Genomic DNA, 20,196 nt, shown 5'->3' on the forward strand with positions numbered 1-20,196 from the left:
GGATTCAGACATCCAATGTTGCAGACCTTGAACAAACAGCTCGATTGCCTGTTATTTGGCTGCTTTTTTTTTTGAATATTTATTTTCCCTTTTTATGTTGTTGTTGCCCTTGTAGTCGTTTTTTATTGTTATTGTATTTATTACTGAAGCGACCCCCCCCCCCGCAGGTGGGGAGCTGGGGGCTCGAACCAGGATCCTTACGCCGGCCCTTGCACTTTGCGCCACGTGCGTTTAACCCACTGCGCTACCGCTCAACTCCCTGTTTGGCTGCTTTTTATCTAAAATAGGGGGTTGACTACATGACTTGGTCTCTTCTAAATAAAACTTTGCTTTTCTGTAACAAAAAGCATAATGTGGAATAAACACAGCACTTGTGTGGACCAAAAGGAAAAGAAGTGAGTATAATATATATTTCTTAGTAACCATTATTTTTTTCTCTCAGACCTCACAATTTGGTTATCTATGATGACGAAAGAAAAACATAAATCAGAGATGGGAAAGAGAAGTAATAAAAGTTAATTCTACCTAGTGATGGTCTTACAGTGAATGAATTGAGTGAATTAGCCCACACTAATTAACATCCTGAATTTGGTTTTTGTGCCAAGAGAGCTAAAATACCAACCTAAGTGGGCCCTAAACTATCTCCGGAGACCTGTCTCTCTAGCTTCTCCACTCTGCTCTGTTCCAGATTCCGTAATTCAGCTTCTCAAACTCCCTGTGATCCTACCTGCCACTTGATAATGCTATTCATCCCATCATTTCTCTCTCTCTTTTTTTTTTTCTACTATTGGTGGGTATTCGTTACTCTGTGTTGGTGGGTATTCATTACTCTGTGTTGGTGGGTATTCATTACTCTGTGTTGGTAGGTATTCATTACTCTGTGTTGGTGGGTATTCATTACTCTGTGTTGGTGGGTATTCATTACTCTGTGTTGGTGGGTATTCATTACTCTGTGTTGGTGGGTATTCGTTACTCTGCATTGGTGGGTATTCATTACTCTGTGTTGGTGGGTATTCGTTACTCTGTGTTGAGGGTTTTTAGATAGAAAGAGCAAAGACAAGACAGAGGGAGCAAGAGCCAAACACAGCAACACCACAGCCTCCCAGCATGGTAGGGGCTGGGCTCAGACCTACTGCTCACTAGGGCAAAGCAGGCACCCTCCCTCCCGGCTGGGCTAGCCTGCCTTTCCATCAACCTTTGTTCCTTTCTTTCTGGGAAATTCCCAGAGAACTGTGACCTTTACTCTTGCTTTGTAATCTAATACTCACTAGTGTGCTTATTTGATTAATGACATTCTTCCCTAAATAAACTGAGCTCTACGAAAACAGATACCAAATCTTAGTTTGTTTGTCCACCACTCAAGTGTCTGGCAAAGCATAGTCAACCAAAAGTATCTGAGAAAGGAAATATTTAGGGAGACGATAGAGAGGAGGAAAGGGGGGAGTTGAGGAAAGGGGGGAGAGAAGGAAAGGAAAGGCATCCCTTACAAGGTTGTAATTTTGAAACATTAAAGAAATCAGGGCGGGGGAGGTAGCATACTGCTTATGCAAAAAGACTTTCAAGCCTGAAGCTCCAAAGTCCCAGGTTTAATTGTCCACACCACCATAAACCAGAGTTGAGCAGTCTGTCTGTCTTTCTCTCTCATAAAAAGCAAATAAACATATTTTTTTAAAAAGAAAGCCTAAAAAAATCTTTAAAAGATGTCAAATAAGGGATCATAAAATTTTAGGTATGAAAAGGATTTTAATTATATCCCTATTATCTTATAACTTTGTACATCACTAATAAAATATCTTTAAAATAATCCTATGAGACTATGCAATGCACCAGACACACTGGGCTCTTGCAATATTATGGAACACAACATTTGCTATTCACTTAGTTTTAACTTCTCTTTTTTTATTCTTGCCCTGTTTTCTAATGGGGTTGGTTGTTTTCTTTTTCTTTTTTTTTTTAAGATCTTGTCACAATGATCTTAGTTCCCTATAAAAATGCTCACAAAGGGAGTCAGGTGGTAGCACAGCAGGTTAAGTGCATGTGGCGCAAAGCGCAAAGGCCAGCTTAAGGATCCCAGTTCGAGCCCCAGGCTCCCCACCTGCAGAGGAGTCACTTCACAGCTGGTGAAGCAGGTCTGTAGGTGTCTGTCTTTCTCTCCCCCTCTCTGTCTTCCCCTCCTCTCTCCATTTCTCTCTGTCCTATCTAACAATGACAAATCAACAACAACAATAATAATTACAACAACAATAAAAAACAAGGGCAACAAAAGGGAAAATAAATTAATTAAATTAAAAATGCTCACAAATTGCTGTTTGTTTGTTATTATTGGGGGGTTAATGTTTTACAGTCAACAGTAAATACAATAGTTTCTACATGCATAACATTTCTCAGTTTTCCACATAACAATACAACCCCCACTAGGTCCTCTGTCATCCTTTTCCAGGACCTGTACTCTCCCCCCACCCCCCACCCCCCACGAGTCTTTTACCTTGCCCCAATACAACAACTGAATTTTAATTTCTCTTAATTTAAACAGTCACATATACCTGGGAAATTATGTACTGAATGGTGCGTGTATAGAGGAAGTCACCTAGCTTCTCCATCTCACACGAAAGGGAAGACTCAGAGATGCAAAGCAGCTCACGTCTCTCCATTTACAGCAAGCAGGCTTCAGGATGCCCAGGCCACAGTCTGGAGACCATACAGAAGGCCAAGGCAAAGCTCCACAGGACCAGGGAGCTAACTGGGCAGAACAGAAGACTTTCAAGCCTCAGACCACATGGCAGAACTGAGCAGTGCTCTTATCTCTAACACACACACCCACAATGAGAATTTTAAAGTTAAAAGTTTTGAGACCAGGTGTTGTGCATTAGGAAAAGCACACATAGGGCTGTTGTCATCAAAACTGCTTGGTACTAGAACATGAATAAACACAATGGCCAGTGGAACAGAATTGAGAGACCAGAAGTGAGCCCCAACACCTATGGACATCTAATCTTTGACAAAGGTGCCCAGACTATTAAATAGGGAGAGCAGAGTCTCTTCAACAAATGATGTTGGAAAAATGAATTGAAACACACAGAAGAACGAAACTGAACCACTATATTTCACCAAAAACAAAAGTAAACTGCAGTTGGATCAAGGACTTGGATGTTAGACCAGAAACTATCAGATACTTAGAGGAAAATATTGGCAGAACTCTTTTGCACATAACTTTTAAAGACATCTCCAGTGAAACGAATCCAATTACAAAGAAGACTGAGGCAAGCATAAACCTATGGGACTACATCAAATTAAAAAGCTTCTGCACAGCAAAAGAAACCACTACCCAAACAAAGAGACCCCCTCACAGAATGGGAGAAGATCTTTACATGCCATACATCAGCAAGAGTTTAATAACCAAAATATATAAAGGTCTTGCCAAACTCAATAACAAGGAAACAAATGACCCCATCCAAAAATGGGGGGAGGACATGGACAGAATATTTACCACAGAAGAGATCCAAAAGGCCAAGAAACACATGAAAAAATGCTCCAAGTCTCTGATTGTCAGAGAAATGCAAATAAAGACAGCAATGAGATACCACTTCACTCCTGTGAGAATGTCATACACATCAGAAAAGGTAACAGCAGCAAATGCTGGAGAGGTTGTGGGTCAAAGGAACCCTCCTGCACTGCTGGTGGGAATGTAAATTGGTCCAACCTCTGTGGAGAGCAGTTTGGAGAACTCTCAGAAGGCTAGAAATGGATCTACCTTAAGATTCTGCATTTCCTCTCCTGGTGATATATCCTAAGGAACCAAACACAACCATCCAAAAGTTTTGTGTGCACCTATGTTAATAGCAGCACAATTTGTAATATCCAAAACCTGGAAGCAACCCAGGTGTCCAACAACAGATGAGTGGCTGAGCAAGTTGTGGTCTATATATACAATAGAATACTACTCAGCTATTAAAAATGGTGATTTCACTGCTTTCAGCCCATCCTGGATGGAGCTTGAAGAAATCATGTCAAGTGAAATAAGTCAGAAACAGAAGGATGAATATGGGATGATCTCACTCTCAGGCAGAAGTTGAAAAACAAGATCAGAAAAGAAAAAAAAAAAAAAAACACAAGTAGAACCTGAACTAGAGTTGGTGTATTGCACCAAAGTAAAAGACTCTAGGGTGGGTCGAGGAGAGAATATAGGTCCTGGAAATGGATGACATTAGGGGTTGTACTGTTATGTGGAAAACTGGGAAATGTTATGCATGTACAAACTATTGTATTTACTGTCGACTGTAAAACATTAATCCCCCAATAAAGATAAAAATATGTTCTAAGAAGAGAGAGACCTCTAGCACTTCTTTACTGCTTGTGAAGCTTTCCCCATGTGGGTGGAAGTCATTTATCTATTTAATAGAAACCGAGAGAAATTTATAGGAAAAGGAGAGATAAAGAGGGGGAGAGATAGTCTGCTGCACTGCTTCACTGATCATAAAGCTGTCTCCCTGCATGTAGGGGCCAAAGGCTTGAATCCAGGCCCCAACTTTTTACCTGAAAGAGAGAAAAGAAGGACCACAACACCACTACACCATCCACGGTGCTCCCCTGATGCTTGGTGCTGGACTTTGCAACCAGGGCCTCATGCAGTGTATAGAAAAGCTATTCCCTTTGAATTACCGTCTATTTTTAACTTGGTGCCGGGGGTATAATACAGGGCTTTGCTCATGTCCTCTGTCAATAAGCAGCCTCCCTGGACTACTCTATTTGAATGAGAGGGCAAGAGAATGAGAGAAAGAGAGAAAGAGAGAGAGAGCCCTTGCTACCAGTCCACCATCGATCAAGATCCACCAGTCTCTATCCTAAGCCCTCTTAGGTGCCAGAGACAGAAAGCAGGCATCCACGTGGAAGACACATGCTCTACCCACTGAGCAACACTCCCTGGCCTGCTAGTGCCATTAATTAGACAGAGTCACAGGAGGGACTGTGTGGCAACACAATTCATTATCATTAATGTGCAAGCCCAAGTGCAATCCCCTTCCCCCGTGGTATTAAAAAGAAGGAGAAAATAATCCAGTGTATTACCAATTCTCTGTGACTTGGCGAAAGCAAAACTCGATGCAACAAAGAGCATCACCCAAAATGTCTTCCAGTTCCCCATTCTAGATATGCACCTAGAAAGAAAAAGATGTGTCATAATTAAAATGATGTCTTCAAACATTTAAATGTTTATTATGCCCCAATAAAATTATTTTAAAAAATCAAAGGCAGAGTTAGGTCTCCCCCCAGTTCCAGGAGAGCTTAGTAAAAGCATAGGACACGTTGCCACAGTGTACCAACTGTGCAAAGGAAAATGGTCTTGCTGACTCAGAAAGACCTATATAAACATCTAGGGTGAATACTTCAAGCCTCACTGTCCACGATTATTCAGAGATGATATAAAAGGAGAAAGCCTATAGGGCCTGGGGTAGAACTTCTATTTCACACACTGAATTCATCTGGTGGAACATAAACATTTCTGGATGACTTTGTATTTTTATACAAACATCGGATGACCTGATAAACATTTGTGTGATGCAGTAATATTCAAACATCTCGGGAGTACATCTGCCTGATAAAATCAGTCTAGACTGAAAAGAATTCACATCTTCCCAGAAGAAGCATGACATCTGATGTCCCTCCCCTCAACTTGGAGCCATTCCCAAAGATCGCCATGAAAATTACCTAATCCCAGTTTTGTTTTGTTTTTAACTCTTAATAAAGTCAATGTGTTTAAAAATAAGAACAGTATGGTAATCATACTGAAGGAGAAGTTCCAACTGAAATAAGAACACTTCATTTTTATTTTCTTAGTCAAAGAACACAGCTATCCTTAGCTAAGCACAGTGGGGTTAAAGCAAGGACTCTTAAGGAAGTACTGTCTGAGTTTGAATTCTAGATCCACTACTTAATCTTAAGCAAGTTACTTTGCTTTGCTGTGTCTCAGTTTCCCTGTTCGTAAAAAAAAAAGGGGGGGCAATAATAGAAATAACCAGGCCATTGTTGTTTTTAAAAATGTATATCCATACCTAGCATATCAAAAGTCTGCAAGTACTTGCTAAAGTCCTTTTGGAAAACCACTGGTAAAAAGTAAATACATGTATAGATATATAGATAGATAGACAGATAGACAGATTCCCCTCACTTAATAGCTGAGTAGTGTCCCACCTCCCCAGAGCCTTACCCCATTACAGAAAGGTAGAGACATCCTGGGGGTATGGATCGACCTGTCAATGTCCATGTTCAGTGGAGAAGCAATTACAGAAGCCAGACCTTTCACCTTCTGCACCCCATAAAGATCTTTGGTCCGTACTCTCTGAGGGATAAAGAATAAGGAAGCTTCCAGTGGAGGGGATGGGGCACAGAGCTCTGGTGGTGGGAACCATATGGAATTATACCCCTACTATCTTACAATCTTGTTAAATCATTATTAAATCATTTCAAACAAACAAAAAAACAGTGACTGACTCAAGGATATGAGATAGCTACAATTATTTTTTCAATTTTTTATTATGTTTATTTGTTGGTTATAAATGGCCAGAAATCAAGAGGAGAGAGGAAGGAGAGGAGACATCTATACTGCTTCACCACTCACAAAGCTTTCCCCCTGTAGGTAAGGACTAGGGGCTCAAACCTCGGTCCTTGTGCACTTTAACATGTACACTCAACCAGGTACGGCACCACCTGGTCCCACACCTATTTTATTATTTTATGTCAACACAAAATTCTGAGAGAAGTCTTTATTTCAAAGGAAGCTCAAGTATTGGCTTCAAAGGAAGTTTGACCATTTTCCCTGTAGACTCAAGCAAGTCCTCCTACCTTCTAAGGTTTATATGATGATGGCTCCAGAGGGTTTATCATTGATTTGTGACAGTCTTATATTGCCCACAATATTACAAAGATACCCCCAGGGAATTGCTCTAGTGTTTGCCCAATACATAACTGGATGTCTCTGTTCCTCAGTCTCCATTAACTTCCAACTAAGATCTCCTCAAGGAGGCATGTAAGTAATTTGAGGCAATATATTTGTTGGGTAACATCCTATTCCCCAAAAACTTTAATCTAAAATCAATTAAATACATGACTTTCTTTCCACAAAGGTTATTGATGGGACTCAGTGCCTGCATAATGAATCCACCACTCCTGATGGTCATTTTTCTTTTCTCTTTTCCTTTATTACATAGGGCAGAGAGAAATTGAGAGGAGAGGGAGAGGTGGTGAGGGAGAAAGAGACCTGCAGGCCTGATTTACTGCTCATGAAGCTTCCCCCTGCAATGAGGAGTGGTGGGGGGAGGGAAGAGCTGAAGTCCTGTCCTTGCACATGGTAATGTGTGAGCTCAACTGGGCAGTCAACCACCCAGCCTCCAAACTGTAACATTTAACACACAGGTTCATCTAGTAGGTTAAAGGCGATATGGTAATGAGCTTAAGAGTTTTAAAGTGCCAGGAAGAATCACAAGGAAAACAAACAAAAATAGAAATAGGACATTAAAATGAAAAGTTTCTGCTTTTCACCAACCCCCCAGAGAGACTCCGTATAGACTGGAAGAACTTTACATGCCACACATCAGACAAAAAGTTAATAGTCAAAATATATATATATATATAAAGAGCTTACCAAATGTAGCAATAAACAAATAAACCCATCCAAAAGTGGAGAAAGAATACAGATTGAATATTTACCAAAGGAGGAGTAGTCTGGTTAAAAAAAATAAAAAAGAATATTTACCAAAGAAGAGATCCAACAGGTCAACAGACATAAAAAAATTCTTCAAGTCATTAGTGATCAGAACAATTGTAAATAAAGATGACAATGAGATATCAATTCACTCATGTAAGATGCCCTACATCCGAAAAAACAGTAACAACAAATGTTGGAGATGTTTCGGGAGATAAGGAAATCCTTCTATACTGCTGGTGGGAATGTAAAGTGGTCCAACCTCCTGTGGAAAGCAATCAGGGGATTCTTAGAAGGGTAGAAATGAACCTACCATTTGAGCCATCCTATCCTGGGGCTATATCCTAAAGAAACAAACACACCCATCAAAAAAGAGATGATTATAATCTTAGACCTCTAGTAGATCCCTCTCTCCACCATCACTGGTCACTTCCATCAGGAATGTCATCATACACCCTCTTGTATTGCGTAGAGCAGCAATGGTAGGAACTGCCCCACTCTCCAAAGGGAGGCTGGGTCAGCCTACTCTGCCACTTGAGGAAAACTGGTCCTGACATGAGTGCAGCCTAGAATGTCCCTAGGTGTGATCATGGACTTCACGCTCAGACTGACAGGGATGCAGAGGTTACACAGGCTCCTGTGCTAAATATGAATAGACGTGGGCCCTAGGTCAGATAGATGGGGTTAACAGTTAATGGTATTTATATACTCTTCTCATATTTGGGAGCTATTCTCTGCCTTAATCCAGCTTTCTAGTCCTATTCTCAACTCTGACACCATCTTCCCAAACAATACTTTAGCCCACCTGCATGTTAGCTGTCAGGCTCAGGTAAAAATGAGTGAAGTTGGAGGCTGCACAGTGGGTTAAGCGCTTATGGCCCAAAGCACCAGGACTGGCATAAGAGTTCCCGGCTCCCCACCTGCAGGGGCATCGCTTCACAAGTGGTGAAGCAGGTCTGCAGGTGTCTATCTTTATCTCCCCCCTCTGTCTTCCCATCCTCTCTTGATTTCTGTTTGTCCTATACAACAACAACGACAGTAATAACAACAATAATAACAACAATAATGATAAACAACAAGAGCAACAAAAGGGGAAAAAATAGCCTCCAGGAGCAGTGGCTTCGTAGTGCGGGCAGAGCCCCAGCAATAACCCTGGAGACAAAAAAAAAAAAATCGTAAAGTCCTGGGCCCTTTGGAATATACCTAAAATAAATTCCCTAGCTTCCCTCCAACACAAATACACTTAGTTCCACCTGCTCTATGCTTACCTTTAGGTTCCTGGTTATTAAACAATTTGTTCTGCTTTATATCTTAGATTTTTTTCAGCCACCAATTTGCAGGTGCTACATGACACCATCCTGACTTCTCTGGACAGATGACTTCACCAATGTGTCCTGAAACCCCACCTCCCCAGAGCTATATCCCACTAGGGAAAGATATAAACAGGTTGGGGGGTATGAATTGACCTGCCAAAGTCCATGTTCAGCAAAGAAGCAATTACAGAAGCCAGACTTTCCACCTTCTGCATTCCATAAAGATCTTTGGTCCATACTCCCAGAGGTGTAAAGAACAGGGAAGCTTCTAATGAAGGGGATGGGATACAGAACTCTGGTGGTGGGAATTGTGTGGAATTGTACCCCTGCTGTCTTACAGTCCTGTTAATCATTATTAAATCACAGAGAGAGAGAGAGAGAGAGAGATCTGTCCACCTATGCTCACAGCAGCACAATTTGTAATAGCCTAAGCTTGTAAACAACCCAGATGTTTAACAACAGATGTGTATCTAAGACAGTTGTGGCATATATACATAATGAAATATTCCTCAGCTGTTAAAAATGAACTCACCTTCCTCACCTCATCTTGAATGGAGCTTGAAGAAACTATGTTATATGAGATAAGCCAAAAAGAGAAGGATGAATATGGGGTGATCTCACTTGCAGGCAGAACTTCAGAAGAAAAACAGAAAGGGGAAAACAAAGTAAAACTTGGACTGGGCTTGGTGTGTTGCAGTGGAGCAAGTAACTCCAGGGAAGAAGGGTAAAGAGGGGCTGGGGTGGGGGGAGCGCTGAGGTCCTCCTGCAAATGGCAGAAAGGGATGCAAGCTGGGAGCGGGTGCTTTGCAGACACCTATGATGCTGAGATGAGAATTTTTACCCATCTATCTACAACTGTATTGTAAGCCATTAACCCGCCAGTAAAACGATAAAAAGGCCAGTGCCATGAAGAATGACCCTAAATATACTCATATGTAATTATTATTAGATTACTACTACAATAAAATACCACATCATCACAGTTTATTTATTCTCAATTCTTGGTTTTATAAAGTTAGATGAAATACAAAACCTTCAAAACAGGGTATCTACATTTTTTTTATATTCCATCATGTCCTAATTATTAGTATGACCACAATTAGTCATTAAAATAAGAAGTATCAATATTTTTGGTTTATTATAAATAAAGTACTAGCTCTGTTTAGGAAAACTAGTGGGAAAGTCAAAAGTTTATAAACATTTACAGCTGTGCATATATGTTGCTTACATCAAGGAAGAAAAATGGCTATAGATTAAAACCACTATGCACACTGTTTTGTGAAGATGTTTATTCCTAACTTAATCACCTAAAGCTGTTTTGTTTTTGAGCAAGTAGGGCTCATTGTGGAAGCAAAAATCTAGCCATTCAATGAAGTGCAGTTAGGCAGGGATAGCATGCAATGCCAGTTAGGTAGGAATAGCATGCAGTGCCAGTTAGGTAGGGATAGCATGCAATGCCAGTTAGGTAGGGATAGCATGCAATACCAGTTAGGTAGGGATAGCATGCAATGCCAGTTAGGTAGGGATAGCATGCAATGCCAGTTAGGTAGGGATAGCATGCAATGCCAGTTAGGTAGGGATAGCATGCAATGCCAGTTAGGTAGGGATAGCATGCAATGCCAGTTAGGTAGGGATAGCATGCAATACCAGTTAGGTAGGGATAGCATGCAATGCCAGTTAGGTAGGGATAGCATGCAATACCAGTTAGGTAGGGATAGCATGCAATACCAGTTAGGTAGGGATAGCATGCAATACCAGTTAGGTAGGGATATCATGTAATGCCAGTTAGGTAGGGATAGCATGCAATACCAGTTAGGTAGGGATAGCATGCAATGCCATTTAGGTAGGGATAGCATGCAATGCCAGTTAGGTAGGGATAGCATGCAATGCCAGTTAGGTAGGGATAGCATGCAATGCCAGTTAGGTAGGGATAGCATGCAATGCCAGTTAGGTAGGGATAGCATGCAATGCCAGTTAGGTAGGGATAGCATGCAATGCCAGTTAGGTAGGGATAGCATGCAATGCCAGTTAGGTAGGGATAGCATGCAATACCAGTTAGGTAGGGATAGCATGCAATGCCAGTTAGGTAGGGATAGCATGCAATGCCAGTTAGGTAGGGATAGCATGCAATACCAGTTAGGTAGGGATAGCATGCAATGCCAGTTAGGTAGGGATAGCATGCAATACCAGTTAGGTAGGGATAGCATGCAATACCAGTTAGGTAGGGATAGCATGCAATGCCAGTTAGGTAGGGATAGCATGCAATACCAGTTAGGTAGGGATAGCATGCAATGCCAGTTAGGTAGGGATAGCATGCAATACCAGTTCTTTCTGGAAACAGTCCCTATAATAGATTTGGGACGAAGTGAGTCTTCCTGTAAAGTATATTGATCACTAAAACAACCTACTTTTTATTTTTATTTATTTATTTATGGATAGAGACAGAGAGAAGCTGAGGGGGAGAGGAAGAGCGACAAAGAGACACCTACAGCTGTTTCACTACTAGTGAACTTTCCCCCTGCAGGTGGGAAAAATAATTCTAAGTTGGGAGTTAGGTGGTAGCTCAGTGGGTTAACCAGGACTGTTTGGGGCTTTCTTTTTTTTCCTTTTAGTTTCTTTATTTATAAAAAGGAAACATTGACAAAACCACAGGATAAGAGGAGTACAACTTCGCATAGTTCCCACCACCAGACCTCCATATCCCATTCCCTCCCCAGTAGCTTTCCCATTCTCTATCCCTCTGGGAGCATGGACCCAGGGTCGTTGTGGGTTGCAGAAGGTGGAAGGTCTGGCTTCTGTAATTGCTTCCCCACTGAACATGGGTGTTGACTGGTCGGTCCATACTCCCAGCCTGCCTCTCTCTTTCCCTAGTAGGGTGGGTCTCTGGGGAAGCGGAGCTCCAGGACACATTGGTGGGGTCTTCAGTCCAGGGAAGCCTGGCCGGCATCCTGATGGCATCTGGAACCTGGTGGCTGAAAAGAGAGTTAACATACAAAGCCAAACAAATTGTTGAACAATCATGAACCTAAAGGCTGGAATAGTGCAGATGAAGAGTTGGATCCACCTGCATATCAGATTACAGGCTCAGGCAAAAAAAAAAAAAAACTAGTACAGCTACAGGTCCTTTGAAATATAACTAAAATATGCCTACTAGCTATCAACAAAATGGAGGAAACCCGCCCCCAACACTTCATCTGCACTATTCCAGTTTTTGGGCTTTCTTACAAGGCGGCCCTTCAGTGTACCACAGCCAGACAACAGGAAGCTTCGAAGGCAAACAGTCAGAGGACATGAAAAGCTGCTTCTGTACACAGCACTTAGGATTCTGCACCGCACATCTGACAGTTCGGAAAACAAAAGGCACGCCTCAAACTACAGCATAAATATTAACATCTGCTTTCTGTGCCTATTCACACATCTTTCGACGACTTGGATATCCAACTTTGTTGTAAGATGTGAAAGAGATTGTGTCAAATATTTCAGTGATAGTTAATGTGTCATTTGGCTCAAGGAAAAAGAAAGAAAGAAAGAAAGAAAGAAAGAAAGAAAGGAAGGAAGGAAGGAAGGAAGGAAGGAAGGAAGGAAGGAAGGAAGGAAGGAAGAAAAAAAGAAATGGATGGAGGGAGGGAGGGAGGGAGGGAGGGAGGGAGGGAGAAAGAAAGATAGAAAACAAATGTTGGAGCATTTCTCCGGGAAGGACTAAGGACTGCAATGATGCAATCAATGGCAGAGTTCAGCAGAGTGCTGGGCAAATGAGAAACGAATGCCTATGACCACAACATACGCATCAGCTCAGATGCTTATAAGCCATAATTGATTTATGAGGTGCTTCAAGTGTCAGAAATGGACAAATCTAAACTACTGTGCTATTTTTTTCCCTCCAGGGTTATTGCTGGGGCTCAGTGCCTGCACCACGAATCCACTGCTCCTGGAGGCTATTTTTCCCTTTTGTTGCCCTTGCTGTTTTATCATTGTTGTGGTTATTATTGTTGTTGTTATTGATGTCTTTGTTGTTGGATAGGACAGAGAGAAATGGAGAGAGGAGGGGAAGACAGAGAGGGGGAGAGAAAGATAGACACCTGCAGACCTGTTTCACCACTCATGAAGCGACTCCCCTGAAGGTGGGGAGCTGGGGGCTCGAACCGGGATCCTTAAGCTGGTCCTGGCACTTTGCGCCACCTGCGCTTAACTACTGTGTTATTTTAAACTATTATAAGTCCTCTTTATATCCTGACTCAATTGGTCTCCCAATATGCCTGGTTCACACAACAGTTATGCTATTTACCATATTACGTGATCCCTACATAACTATCTCTGTATCTATCTCTCTCTCTCTCTCTCTCAGCAGAAAAACATAGATGAGGGGGTGGGGCATCTGTTGGAGAAATATGTGTAATGCTGGTCACTGATAAAGTCTTTTCCTTTTATGATCCTTACCTCTCTTCCTATCTCCGCCCCTCTCAACTTCTCTCTTCTCTCTCTCTCTATTGACTCAAATATAAAAATAAATATGCATATGTGCATGTACACACACACACACACACACACACACACACACCAAGAAGGCTCCTGTTCATTTTTCAAAACTCAACTTAGGGCAGGGAAGTGGCGCACCCAGTTGAGTGCAAGGACCAGGGTTTGAGGCCCCACTCCCCAACTGCAAGAGGGAAACTTCAGGATCAGTGAACAAGTCATCAGGTGTCTTTCTTCCTCTACCTCCCTCTTTCTTCCCCCCCTCTCTCAACTTCTCTCAGTCCTAAGTAAAAATAGTGAGAGAAAAAGGAGAAAGAAAGAGAAAGGAAGGAAGGAGGGAAGGAAGGAAGGAAGGAAGGAAGGAAGGAAGGAAGGAAGGAAGGAAGGAAGAAAGAAGGAAAGAGAAGGGAGGGAGGGAGGGAGGGAAGGGAGGGGAAAATTGATGTGGCTCTTTCTCCATCATTTATGCTCTTCCCTTCTTTATCTCTTCCTTCACTCCTTCTTTCTTCCTTCCCTCCTTTCATTTCTCCCAGATCATGACAACTGCAATCTTCTGGCACAGATCAAAACCCAATGGTTTACTCCTCTCCTACAAACAGCCTGCATTCACCCTGCCAAGAAACGCTGATGAATCAGAAACGGGTCCTCGCTCACCATTTCTTCTGCAAAGAGCCCCGTCAAGTCACCACTGTCAGTCTGTCTTGTCGCTAGAGCTTCTCCCATGGGTCTTCTGCTCAAGTCACCACTGTCAGTCTGTCTTGTCGCTAGAGCTTCTCCCATGGGTCTTCTGCTTCTAAGCTTGCTCCCTGAAATCGGTCCTTAGCACACATATACATGGAGACCCTTTCAAAGTCTTCTCAAATTCTTCCAACAGTGACACTGTTATGTGGTGCGGTGGATAAAGCTTTGGACTTTCAAGTATGAGACCCCTAGTTCAATCCCTAGCACCACCTTTCAGAGTGATGTTCTAGTTCTTGTTAACTTCACCTTCTCTCTTTCCCCCTCCTCTCTCCCCTCTATCCTCCTCTCTTTTCTCTCTATATTTAATAAACATTTTTTAAAAATACAAAATCTTCCACTATCTGTATGTTTCACTCAGAATAAAAGGACAAACCACATCACAGGGATCTATGACATTTGGCCCCAATTTTCTCTTTGAATCATTTCTCTCACACTCGCTACATCCTTTGCTTAATCAGTTACTCTTCAAATAAACAAGAAATACCACCCACAGTTATCATTGGGACTCAGTGCCTAGAATATAAACAATAGGAGGGGGCCGGCCGGTGGCATACATATTACCAAGAGCAAGGACCAGGGTTCAAGCCCCTGCTCCCCAGCTACAGTGGGAATGCTTCAGAGGAGTGAAGCAGGTCTGCTGGTGTCTATCTTTCTCTCCTTCTACCTCCCTATCCTCTCTCATTTTCTCTCTGTCCTATCTAATAACAAAATTAGAAAGAAAAAAGATGGCCGCCAAGATCAGTGACTTTGTAGTGCCGGCACTGAGCCCCAGTGATACCCCTGGTAGCGGTAGCAGGGGGGAAAAAATAGGAGGGATTGCTTTTGTTTCTGAGATGCGCCCTCCAGTGCCTAGCAACAATAGGTGCTCAACGCACACTGAGAAATTCACTCGTTCAGATTAGGAAAAAAAAAAAAGCTGTACACTTAGTCAACATACTCTAGCAGCACTGTGGGGGTACCAGTACCCCTAGGTCGTATGCGTGGTAAATGGAAGTCTCAAAGCCTCCTGGGTCCACTTTCACATCTTAATTACTATTTTTTAATTCATCTGTGTTAAAAATATAATCAAGACAAACAGCATAAAATTAACATTTGGCAAATTCTGTAGCCTGAACAGAACCAGATCATGGACAGAGTATTCGCCAGGAGCTGGGTGTAAGATCTCTGAGAACCATAAAATAAAAGCTAGTCTTTGATGCGACCCATACCTATGGGGACAGGGCAAGAAGGCAGTGAGAATGTGAACCACTCTTAGATTCAGAAATTCTTGGGGCTGCACTGGTGACTTATCCAGTAGTGTGCACTCACTACCACAGCACTGTAGTAAGGAACCAGGTTCAAGCTCCCAGACCTCATCTGCAGGGTTGAGCAAAGCTCAGGCCATCTCTCCTTCCCTCTGCCTCTCTCTCCATTTCTATCTCTCTGTCTCTCACCACTTATCAAAAAGAAAGGAAAAAAATGGTTGCTTGGAATGGTGGAGTCATGCAGGCACCAAGTCCCAAAAACAACACTGATAGAAAAAAAAAAATTCTCTGAGACATTAAGTTGCTCAAACATACGATACAAGACTAGGATGGAATTTGTGGCAAAACAACTACATTGATGGTCTTTTGAAAAGGTCTCCTATGTTCTTACACTCAGAATATTTGGGGGCAAAATGTCAGTAAGAAAATATCCATCATTTTACTTCCTAGTGGCCTGAATGTGCTTTAATTAGTTGTTTCTACAAAAAACTGTAAACAGGGGTCCAGAACTCTTGGCCCTGACAGAATGAATTCATTCATAGCCCCTTTCTGTGAGTCCAAAATTACCATGCAGAATTATGTGATGGTAGACTACTTTCAAATGTCTGTGGAGTTAAAATCATACACACTTAGAAGGTGAAACAATACAGGGGCCCTCTGTATTCGGTATTCCCTAGGCCTATTGCTTTTTGCTGTTGTTCTTTATTTCTTTATTGGGGGATTAATGGTTTACAGTCGACACTAAAATACAATAGTTTGTACATGTGTAACATTTCCACATAGCAATACAAACCCCACTAGGTCCTCCCTACACCTTTTTCTTAGCATCTGAAGATAATACAGGCAGGGAAAAAAAGGCAAGAGATTTTTTTCTCTCTCCTGAAGATCCTGTAGAATATGTCTCAGCCAATAGTTGATCCTTTCCCCTAGAAAAATCACCCACAATAACTGCCATCATCTGTATTCTTGGTCAGTGAATTGCAATGTAAAAATATCAGCCCCATTTATTTAAAAACTGTACACAAAATCTAATTCTGATTGATTTCAAATTTACTTTTCTTGAAGTTCTTTATAAAAATAATCATTTTCTTGTACAATGGTACATCGTATGTACGCTGAAGCATTTAGGGAGAAGTATATTTAAGACAGGTAACTGGCTGGAAAGAGGGGTGGGCATGTGACACAGCAACTACATTAAAATAGTACTGGTGGGTCTAGGTGGTGAGTATACATGTATCCTCCAAGAAGTCTTTAAGTTGTGCTATATGATTGAAATTTTGTATAATGACTTTAAATTATCATTTATTAAAATTCTATTTGTTGGGCAAATGTAAATGGAACTGGTGGTCAAACCACATGATTCCTGGAAATCTGGAAAAAAGAGTCCTGTTCCCAGGCTGGGAGTATGGATCGACCTGTCAACACCCATGTTCAGCAGGGAAGCAATTCCAGAAGCCAGACCTTCCACCTTGTGCACCCACAATGACCCTGGGTCCATGGTCCCAGAGGGATAAAGACTAGGAAAGCTCGGGGGTGCTTGGGCTCGCGTGGCGCAAAGCACAAGGACCGGCTTAAGGATCCCAGTTTGAGCCCCTGGCTCCCCACCTGCAGGGGAGTCCCTTCACAGGTGGTGAAGCAGGTCTGCAGGTGTTTATCTTTCTCTCCCCCTCTGTCTTCCCCTCCTCTCTCCATATCTCACTGTCCTATCCAACAACGAATGACATTAACAATAACAATAATAACCACAACAAGGCTACAACAACAAGGGAAACAAAAGGGGGGAGGGAAATGGCCTCCAGGAGCAGTGGATTCAAGGTGCAGACACTGAGCCTCAGCAATAACCCTGGAGGCAAAAAATAATAATAATAATAATAGGAAAGCTATGGGGGGGTGAGGGGGAGGGGATGCAGAGTTCTGGTGGTGGGAACTGTGCGAAGTTGTACCCCTCTCATCCTATGGTTTTGTCAATGTTTCCTTTTTATAAATAAAAAAATTTTAAAGAAGAAGAGTCCTGTTCCCAATGCAAAGATGCCGCCATTGCTGAGAAGGAGTCTCTTTTACTTGAACTTAGCGTCTCTCTTAACCTGTTTATTCATTAACTTTTTGATGTTTCGTTCTTCCTTTGTCTTTTTTATTCATCCTAACACTAATCTTCATCTACAAAGTCTTCCAAATAGTTACACAAATCAACGGTTCCTGAAGTGTTCTTAAATGTCTGAGTTATGAAGTATTCTTAAATGTCTGAGTTCCCCCTCCCCCTACAGAAAGCAAAATCCAGCCACAATTTTAAATTACTTCACATCTTCCTTCTCAATAAAAGTTCATAAATCAAAAATAAATAAATACACAAATCAGACCTCTTTGTCTCAAAGTTGCACATTAGATGCTTTTCTCCCTCTGTTTATCTTACCTATCCTCAATTTTCTCCTTGTCTTTGCTATTGGATGTCTCTTCTCCAATGTCTCCTTCTCCTCTCTCTATGTCTCCCTCTGTCTAGAAATAAAAGAGAAAAAAATGCATTTGCAAAAAGTGAATGGAACCCAATCTGATCCTCGTTGGTAAAAACTATTCCTGGGAAAAGAAATTTCCTCCTACCTGGCAGAATCTTTCATCTCGGTCCTTTCAAATTCTCCTTCTTGTTTTCATCCCTTAAGAAGCTGTTTGAACTCTGGGGATTTCCTATAATACAGGATGATCCAAGGCCACGATGACACAACAGCTTTCCAGTGTTTAGTACTATCTTTGGGTAAAGGAAAGGAAGTGAGGGGAGGGGTAAAGATTGTGTTTATGCTGACTGACACATTGCTTGTAACCAAGCTTGCTTTATTGCTATTAGGCAAAAATGACCTTGTGCTCTGTAAACACTGGTTTTAAAAATGAATACAAAAATGTACCAAGGGAAGCATTCTCAAAACATAGTAATAATAAGGTAATGAAATAGAACTAGTCTTTTAAAAGTTTAATTAAAATTTCCTAGGACGAAAATTAATACTAATTATCTCTTGGTTCAATAGTTTTGTCTTAATGTAAAGTCTCTAGACTATAAAGTCATCAAGATCAGGGACTGGGATCATTCATCTTTCTGTCACCCGCCCATATTCCCTGAATGTACCCTAGCAAAGAATCTTACACATACTGTTTCTCAAAATAGTATGTATAATAAATTAATGACTAGACAGGCGAGCAGGTGGGTGGATGGGTGGGTGGGTGGATGGGACAGACTGAAGGCTAAGTGGGTGGATAAAGGGATGGATAGATGGATGGATGGATGGACATATGTACGTACGTAGGGATAATGAACTGAACAATGGCACACTCTCCTTAAGTTGGAAATTGGAAAGTAAGCCCAGTTGTTAATATTCTTTGTAGATGTTCTAAACTAACCTACATCAATCATTCAGGAATCAGGATGGGGCCAAAGGAAATACATAAATATTTGTGCATGTGTGCACATGACTTACTGTAGGAGTTAATCTTTTATAGAGAGACCTAGTAATGGCAGAACTTAAGAGACAAAGAAAGTTATTTCCCCCTTACACAGTCCCACCCAAAGTGAGTATTTCATGGGATCAGGCAGTGGTGCACCTACTTGAGCGCACACACCGCAGTGTGCAAGGACCAGGATTCATTCCCCCGCCCCCACTTTCAGAGGGAAAGCTTCACAAATGGTGAAAGCTGGACTTCAGGTGTCCCTATCTTCCTCTCTGTCTCCTCTTCCCTCTCAGTTTCTCTTTGTCCTATCAAACTAACAAACAGCAAAATAGATATTTCAGATCAGCAAGAAGCTAAATCGTTTAAAGACTGAGGCTAATATTCCACATATGGCATCTGAAGTATCTACTGGCATCCCCACGTAAGCACTGAGAAAAGTGAAAGAACTAAAGCCAGGGCCTTTCTTCAAAACAAGGGAACAGAATTTACTCACATTCCACTGGTCAGATCATCATCACTCAGCCACACTCAGATATAGGGAGAAAAGGGATTTTTGAGGAGGGATGGCACACTAGTCAGTCATGTGTGCAACTCAACTCTGTCATGGAAGGAGAAAGCAAATGGATGGGATGAAGAGAGGTCAGCTACCAACTCTAACACATTTTGTATATATGTTTACCACCATTATCTCAAATTCTGGAGACCACAATTAGACAAGACTAGAACGACTTTGGGAAACTACCAAATCACAAGTGAGTGCAAACACGTGTGGCTCGTGGACAGAAGAGCCTAAGGAGAGCATCCTGAGGATAAAGGATCCTGAAGGCTACAAGAGAAAAACAAGAGTCAACTACAGAGGAAAACCCATAAGGTTAGCAGCAGATTTCTCCACACAAACACTACAGACCAGAAGAGAAGGGCAAGATATCTATTGAGTGCTCAATTAGAAAGGCTTTCAACCAAGACTACTGTATCATGCTGGACTGTAATTCAGACTAGATAGAGCATAAAAATCTTCCCAGACAAGCAATAGTTGAAAGAGTCAACTATCACCAAGCCTGGATTGGAAGAAGTTCTGAAAGGTCTCCTATAAGCAGTCAGACCACCATAAATATGCCATATATCAGAACACTCTAAAATTTTAGAATAATTGCATTAAAATATCTTCAATCTATGATATCAATAAATGTCAATGGCCTGAATTCACCTATTAAAAGGCACAGAGTAAGAAGATGAATCAGAAAACACAACCCAACAATATGCTGTCTACAGAAAACACACCTAACTCAACAAGACA

The 20,196-nt window shown here is 41.6% G+C and overlaps 1 protein-coding gene across 1 annotated transcript in view; it reads right to left on the bottom strand.

The window, feature by feature from the left end:
* The window catches only part of LOC103119793 (collagen alpha-4(VI) chain-like), a 130,939-nt gene extending 112,733 nt beyond the window's left edge, over nucleotides 1-18,206 (bottom strand). The window contains exons 1-3 of the mRNA XM_016191144.2: nucleotides 18,063-18,206; nucleotides 9,163-9,351; nucleotides 5,065-5,153 (exon numbers count right to left, since the gene is read on the bottom strand). Coding sequence (XP_016046630.2) covers nucleotides 5,065-5,153; nucleotides 9,163-9,351; nucleotides 18,063-18,079 — 295 coding nt within the window. The 5' untranslated portion in view covers nucleotides 18,080-18,206. The remainder of the gene's footprint in view (nucleotides 1-5,064; nucleotides 5,154-9,162; nucleotides 9,352-18,062) is intronic.
* Between the last annotated feature and the right edge of the window lie 1,990 nt (nucleotides 18,207-20,196).

Source organism: Erinaceus europaeus, chromosome 21, assembly GCF_950295315.1.
Source record: "Erinaceus europaeus chromosome 21, mEriEur2.1, whole genome shotgun sequence".
Classification (NCBI taxonomy): domain Eukaryota; kingdom Metazoa; phylum Chordata; class Mammalia; order Eulipotyphla; family Erinaceidae; genus Erinaceus; species Erinaceus europaeus.